At 38.7% G+C, this 8,229-nt stretch overlaps 1 protein-coding gene across 1 annotated transcript in view; it reads right to left on the reverse strand.

Annotated features, from left to right (window-relative positions):
* The window catches only part of smchd1 (structural maintenance of chromosomes flexible hinge domain containing 1), a 459,542-nt gene that overhangs the window by 357,114 nt on the left and 94,199 nt on the right, over positions 1-8,229 (reverse strand). Inside the window, exon 6 of the mRNA XM_039754843.1 lies at positions 2,528-2,642. Within this exon, the coding sequence (XP_039610777.1) occupies positions 2,528-2,642 (115 nt within the window). The remainder of the gene's footprint in view (positions 1-2,527; positions 2,643-8,229) is intronic.

Raw genomic sequence — 8,229 nt, forward strand, 5'->3', positions numbered from 1 at the left:
ATTCTGCAGCAACAGGAAGTATGACAAGTACAGTACATAGCTCGATTATCGTCATTTCAAAAAAAAAACAAAAAAAAAACGGCGAAATTCAAGTAAAAAACTTAATACAAAATGAATATAAAAATATTCAGGTAAAAATAACCTTGCTTATTTCAGTTAGACTTCTTTAAGTTACTGTATATTCTTCTGTTTCTGTAAAATATACTATAACATAATCATAAAACTTAATGTTTTTAAAGATTTCAATCTAGAAAAAATCTGAGATTATTTTACTGTTAAATGAGAGTTATACTATTAGGAATGTTTCATTAAAATGTTAGCTTATTGGTGATAAATTGGAACCGTTTATTATCAGTGTAGCTATAGAAAAAACATTTTATATCCTAGTTAAGGAAATACTTATGATATTTGACATTAACTTCCTAGGACTGGCTCTTACAACTGGACATGCTCAGTATCATTATTACCCTGGTGTCAATAACACAGATGAAAACACTTATTTTTGGTAAGAAATGGTCGTTACAAAAATACATTTTTTAAACCTGAAAAGCTCACCTGAATATTATTACATGTTAAAAAGGAATGAAATTTCAAGAAGCCCAATAATGAGAACAATTCCTTTTAAAAACAAAAGCTGTGTGTGGGTGTGTGTGTATATGTATATGTATATATATATATATATATATCTATATATATATATATATATATATCTATATATATATCTATATATATATATATATATATATATATATATATATATATATATATATAGTCCCTGACAAAAGTCTTGTCGCTTGTGTACAAACTGACCTGAAGTGCTGCTAAAATATATTTCTAATCAAGATTTTGTTACAAGAAATGGGTCATTTCAATACCATCAGCTTTTGTAATAATGTTTCAGTGCAAAACGAAATTGACAAAAAGTATTCTAACATTCACAGCTTGGTAAAGCCCATTGAGTCAATTTTTGGCAAGACATAAGTGTTGTCGCCTTGTCATATGAGCTTCACCTGTGACTAATAATGGATCAATTAGGTCTCAGGTGTGTGTATAAAAAGAACCCCAGTACACTAGACCTTCACATCAACTGCAACAAGACCTCTGCAAACATGCCTAAGATTCACCCTGAGACTAAAGTGTTGATTATCAAGAGGCTGAAGACCAAATCCACTGCTGATGTGGCAAACACCTTCAATTTGTCTCAGCGTCAAGTTCAGAGGATAAAAAAAAGATTTGAAGAGACTGGAGACGTTTTTGACAAGCCCAGGTCAGGAAGACCCCGCAAGACAACTGCTCGAGAGGACCGTTTGTTGGCTCGAAAATCCAAGGCCAGCCCATTTTCCACTGCAGCAGAGCTCCACGAGACCTGGTCACCAGAAGTCCATGTGTCAACCAGAACAGTTTGTCGGATTTTGTCTCGAAATGGCCTCCATGATCGAATCAGTGCCCATAAGCCAGCACTAAACAAAAGACAATTGAAAAAACGTGTGGCATTTGCCAAGGCCCACAGCCTGCTAAAAGGATGGACGTTGGAAAAGTGGCAGAAGGTGGATTTTTCAGATGAATCTTCTGTTGAATTACACCACAGTCACCGCAAATATTACAGGAGACCTACTGGAACCCGCATGAAGCCGAGATTTACCCAGAAAACAGTGAAGTTTGGTGGAGGCAAAATCATGGTCTGGGATTACATCCAGTATGGGGGTATGTGAGGGATCTGCAGGGAGTAAGGCAACATCAATAGTCTAAAACACCAAGAAATCTTAGCTACCTCTTATATTCCCAACCATAAAAAAGGCCAAATTCTGCAGCAGGACGGTGCTCCATCACATACTTCATCTCCACATCAAAGTTCCCTAAAGCGAAGAAGATTAAGATGCTCCAGGATTGGCCAGCCCAGTCACCAGACATGAACATCATTGAGCATATGTGGGGTAGGATGAAAGAGGAAGCATGGAAGACGAAACCAAAGAATATTGATGAACTCTGGGAGGCATGCAAGACTGTTTTCTTTGCTAGTCCTGATGACTTCATCAATAAATTGTATGAATCCTTGCCAAACCGCATGGATGCTGTCCTTCAAGCTCGTGGAAGTCATACAAGATATTACATTTGGATCTCACAGCACCACTACTTAATTTGCTGACATATTTTTGAATTTGCAATAAAGTTGTTCATTTTCTGTATAGGCGACAAAACTTTTGTCTTGCCCAAATTTGACCTTTCTGTCTTGATTAAATGATATATCTTTTTTCAGTGAAACTAATTTATTTCAGTGCATTAAACATCATTTGGGAGGGGTTTAGCTTTTCATATGAGCTATTTCTAACACCAGTTGATTAATTAAAAGTCAGGTTAATAGCAGGAGTTTCTACAAAAAGAGAAGTGACAAGACTTTTGTCAGGGACTGTATATGTGTATATATATATATATATATATATATATATATAGTGTTTGACTGTTAATTGTATTCTTTAAAAAAAAAAAAAAAAAGTACAAAAATAATTATAAATTGTAAACATCTTACTCTAGTTGACTGCCCAATGTAGAAGGCGGCCTGCTTTCCTCCCACTCCAAAATAAGATATGTCGCTGTTCAAACTTCTTGGTACATGGGAAGGTCTCACATAGCCTGAATGATCACTAAACAAAAAAAGAGCAGTAAAAATAAGACAAATACATATACATATATACACACATATATACATATCTACATACATACACGTATATATACATACATACATATACATACAGTGTGTACAGAAAGTATTCAGACCCCTTCAATTTTTCACTCTTTGTTATATTGCAGCCATTTGCTAAAATCATTTAAATTAATTTTTTTCCTCATTAATGTACACACAGCACCCCATACTGATAGACAAAAAAAAATAATTTTTGAAATTGTTGCAGATATATTAAAAAAGAAAAACTGAAATATCATATGGTCCTAAGTATTTAGACCCTTTGCTCAGTATTTAGTAGAAGCACCCTTTTGAGCTAATACAGCCATGAGTCTTCTTGGGAAAGATGAAAAAAGTTTTTCACACCTGGATTTGGGGATCCTCTGCCATTCCTCCTTGCAGATCCTCTCCAGTTCTGTCAGGCTGGATGGTAAACGATGGTGGACAGCCATTTTTAGGTCTCTACAGAGATGCTCATTTGGGTTTAAGTCAGGGCTCTCGCTGGGCCATTCAAGAACAGTCACAGAGTTGCTGTGAAGAAACTCCTTCGCTATTTTAGGTGTGTGCTTAGGGTTATTGTCTTGTTGGAAGGTAAACCTTCAGCCCAGTCTGAGGTCCTTAGCACTCTCCATAAGGTTTTTGTCCAGGATATCCCTGTACTTGGCCGCATTCATCTTTCCCTCGATTGCAACCAGTTGTCCTGTCCCTGCAGCTGAAAAACACACCCACAGCATGATGCTGCCACCGCCATGCTTCACTGTGGGGACTGTATTGGACAAGTGATGAGCAGTGCCTGGTTGTCTCCACACATATCCATGCAGGCTGCCATGTGTCTTGCACTGAGGAGAGGCTTCCGACAGGCCACTCTGCCATAAAGCTCTGACTGGTGGAGGGCTGCAGTGATGGTTGAATTTCTACAACTTTCTCCCATCTCCTGACTGCATCTCTGGAGCTCAGCCAAAGTGATCTTTGGGTTCTTCTTTACCTCACTCACCAAGCCTCTTCTCCCCCGGTAGCTCAGCTTGGCCAGACGAACAGCTCTAGTAAGGGTTCTGGTCGTCCCAAACGTCTTCCATTTCAGGATTATGGAGGCCACTGCGCTCTTGGGAACCTTTAATACAGCAGAAATTTTTTGTAACCTTGGCCAGATCTTTGCCTTGCCACAATTCTGTCTCTGAGCTCTTCAGGCAGTTCCTTTGACCTCATGATTCTCATTTGCTCTGACATGCATTGTGAGCTGTAACGTCTTATATAGGCAGGTGTGTGGCTTTCCTAATCAAGTCCAATCAGTATAATCAAACACAGCTGGACTCAAATGAATGTGGATCTCAAGGATGATCAGAAGAAATGGAAAGCACCTCAGTTAAATATATGAGTGTCACAGCAAAGGGTCTGAGTACTTAGCACCATGTGATATTTCAGTTTTTCTTTTTTAATAAATCTGCAACAATTTCAAAAATTATTTTTTTGTCTGTCAATATGGGATGCTGTGTGTACATTAATGAGGAAAAAAATTAATTTAAATGATTTTAGTAAATGGCTGCAATATAACAAAGAGTGAAAAATTGAAGGGGGTCAGAATACTTTCCGTACCCACTGTATGTATATACACATACATACATACATATATATATATATATATATATATATATATATATATATATATATATATATATACACATACATACATACATATATATATACACATACATACATACATATATACACACATACATATATACACATACATATATATACACATACATACATATATACACATACATACATCTATACTAACAAAAGGCAAAGCCCTCACTCACTGACTGACTGACTGACTCACTGACTCATCACTAATTCTCCAAGTTCCCGTGTAGGTAGAAGGCTGAAATTTGGCAGGCTCGTTCCTTACAGCTTACTTACAAAAGTTGGGCAGGTTTCATTTCAAAATTCTACGCGTAATGGTCATAACTGGAAGCTATTTTTCTCCATTTACTGTAAGGGCTCATTTATACTTCACGCTGAGAACGCATAATGCACCGATCATGGCTGTCACGCTGCTCCCAGCGCTCATTTCACGCTGGCCCTCTGAGCAGGTCCTCAGAAATTAACACGCGCGCGCAAGTTGCAGTACCAGCAAAAAGTCGGGGGGCGCAGTGTGCTAAAAGTCGGGATGTGACGTCAGAGTCTCGGTTTACTATCTACATGTGACAGCAAGCCTCTATGGAGATCCTTTGGGGATCGATGTGCGCACTTTGCTGTTTGATGAATGGCTCAAATACAGCGCTATACATTATGTAGCCGATGTGAAGCTGCAAAAAAAAAAAAAAAAATAGACGGCACAAAAGATGGTATTTGAGACTTTTAAAATGTATCGTGTCATTTATACATGTCTTTTTTATGTTTTAATTTTTGCAACTTAACAACAGCAACATAATGTATAGCGTTATATTTGAGCCACTGAGAAAAATAAAGGACACGGTAAAACGTGTATTTTAGATTAAAGTGGAAATTTCTGCTTTAATCTCAAATTTCCACTTTAACCTCGTAGTTTACTTTATCATTAAAGCAGACGGTCGTAAACGTCATCCCAGTTTTTAATTGCTACGAGCTTCTTGGACCTGACAGCAGGTAAAGTAAAACAATAAAAATAGATGGCACAAAAGATGGTATGTGAGACTTTTAAAATGAATCATGTCTTACGATCGGGAATATGTGACGCTTGAATATAAAAGCACCACGAATGCATCTGTATGTCGGCATTTTGCTTCAGCAGCGGAAAGCACAATAGATCGCCAAACAGAACAAATTAAATGTATGATATTCCAACTCTCTGCACATTTAGAATCTTTAGATTTATACTTGATATCACTTTCATGATGAAATGCATTAAAATGTGTATGTTACATTTTACATATAATTTCGTTTAAATAATGAATACTGTTAATAAATACACACATGGGGAATAATTACACACATGGGGGTGTCACGGTGGCGGAGCGATAGCACTGCTGTCTCACAGGGAGTTATGTTGCTGGTATTCCACACTGTGCTCCAGTTTCCTTCCAAAGATATGCAGATTTGGGGATTTGGTGCCGCTAAAATGACGCTAGTGCATGTGTGTGCTTGTATTCACCTTGCGATGAGCTGAGGCCTCGTCAAGGGACTTTTTCTCACTCGTGCCCAATGCTTCCTGGAATGGACACATACATCCCTGGATTTATGCATTTAATCAATAAACATCCTTTTCAGAGATATTGTGGTAAGGTGTTACCGTAATTTAATTGATGTTTTAGGCAATTCACAACACAGAGAAGCCGAACATGTTCTCACCGCAATAATATCTCGCACTGCCACCTGGTGGATTCCTCCAGAATTACGTAAAGTATGCGCGCAAGTATAAACACTACAACGCTTGCGTAGCAAGAGCGTCCGCTGCAGCATGCGTCGCGTCGCGTGAAGTATAACTCCGGCCTAATGGAGTTGAGCTCGAAAGCCGTGGGGGCGGAGTTTCATGTGACATCATCACGCCTCCCACGTAATCACGTGAACTGACTGTCAACGCAGTGCGTTGAAAACCAGGAAGATCTCCAAAAAGCACTGAAGAAAACATGCATTATATAATTGAGAAGGCAGCGAAACAATAAGAAGCGAGCGAGTGACATATACAACCATATTCATGAGTGCTACTACTTCGGAAACAAAGCAAGGTGTAAACCTAAAGTTTAAATTAAGTTCATAGACAGGCTGCCGCTGGCGTTTGTCATGCCCACGGGTAATGCGATACAAGTTTAATGAGAGGACGCGAGGATATAAACGAGTTTTGATCACTTTGTAACTAAGTTAAAATTGCACGAAGGGCTGTGCTTATGCAAATTCCGAGAGACTGTGTTTGCGGGGGATTGACAGTTAAGGCGGGTGGGGGAGTCACGTCATCAACTCATCAAGTTAATACACACGCTGTCTCTACAGTTTCTCCACACTGAATCCTCCAGGCACTACTTACAAAAGGTTACATTGACAATCGTGTTACGTTATTTTTAAAATGTTTCCTTTTCTTAGCACAAGCACAGCTGAGAAGCTTGGATGCATATGCTTCATAACGCGTTAAAAAATCACGCATTTAATCACACTTTGCAATACAAGCAAAGGGGAACTTCTGTCAATGCATGATTTCATGTTACACCGATTACATTGATCAGCGCTTCCCGATTCATTTTACCCTCGCACACCCTTGGTTTGAGAAGAAGTATGAAAAAATATGAGGTTAACACAGAAAAACAGATCACCAAATGAAGCTTTATGAATAATCGATTCGCCATCAATAATAGTTTTGGAAAAGCCGTAAGTGTATTCATTAGATGAACGGTAAAAAAGTAAGAGTGAGGGGAGGGTGACTTATTGAGGCACGCAGGCAAAACCACAATAGCACGCGGGCTCGATGTAGTGCGCGTCAACTCGATCTAAATTGCACGATCACATTCAAAAAAATATATCTTTTCAAGTTCTATTTAGTCCATATGTGTCAAACTCAAGGCCCTCGGGCCACATCTGGCCCGGCGTGTAATTGTATCCGGCCTGCGAGATCATTTTATATATTATTGTTATTAATGGCCCGGGGATATGAAGCGCTGGTAATACAATAAACTACAGATCCCATAATGCAGCGCTTCAGCTGCCTTGCAAAACACTTAACGCGTTAATCAAGTCTAGCTTATGATGCTTCAAGTTATTGCGAAGCTAGCCCACACGATGCCAAAGAGAAAAGTTGATTCTGAAAATAGAGCCTTTAAAAACTGATGGGAGGCTGAGTATATGTTTACTGACATTGCCGGTAAACCCATATGTCTAATTTGTGGAGCTAATGTGGCTGTAATTACAGAATTTAATCTAAGACGGCACTATGAGACAAAACATCAGGATAACCTGAAAGACCCGAATGCAATGATTGATAGATAGATAGATAGATAGATAGATAGATAGATAGATAGATAGATAGATAGATAGATAGATAGATAGATAGATAGATAGATAGATAGATAGATAGATAGATAGATAGATAGATAGATAGATACTTTATTAATCCCAAGGGGAAATTCACAAAAATGCAGAAGATACAAAAAGCAGAAGAGTTAAAGAAGAATCTGACACTTCAGCAGACGTTTTTACCCGTGCACAATCACAAAGTGATTTCAAGTGAAGCTGCTTTTATGGGAGACACAAATGCACCAGTGCAACTTGCCCCACTTTCCCTGTTGCCAAGTAATGTTGAACTAAATCGGCACAACGGTGTTCCCAAATACGTACTTTGCTGATAAACTGAGAGCACTGCAAACTGAGTTCACACGGCGCTTTGGTGACTTTGAAGAACAAAAAAAGAATTTTGAGTTGTTTCGCAACCCATTTGCCATCGATGTGGAAACTACACCTGTGCAGATTCACATGGACGTAATTGAGCTGCAGTGTAATGGCACACTGAAGGCAAAGTACGATACTGCACGACCCGCACAGTTTATTCACTCCATTCCCGCACAAATGGTCCAGCTCCGTCT

Source organism: Polypterus senegalus, chromosome 5 (assembly GCF_016835505.1).
Source record: "Polypterus senegalus isolate Bchr_013 chromosome 5, ASM1683550v1, whole genome shotgun sequence".
Lineage (NCBI taxonomy): Eukaryota > Metazoa > Chordata > Cladistia > Polypteriformes > Polypteridae > Polypterus > Polypterus senegalus.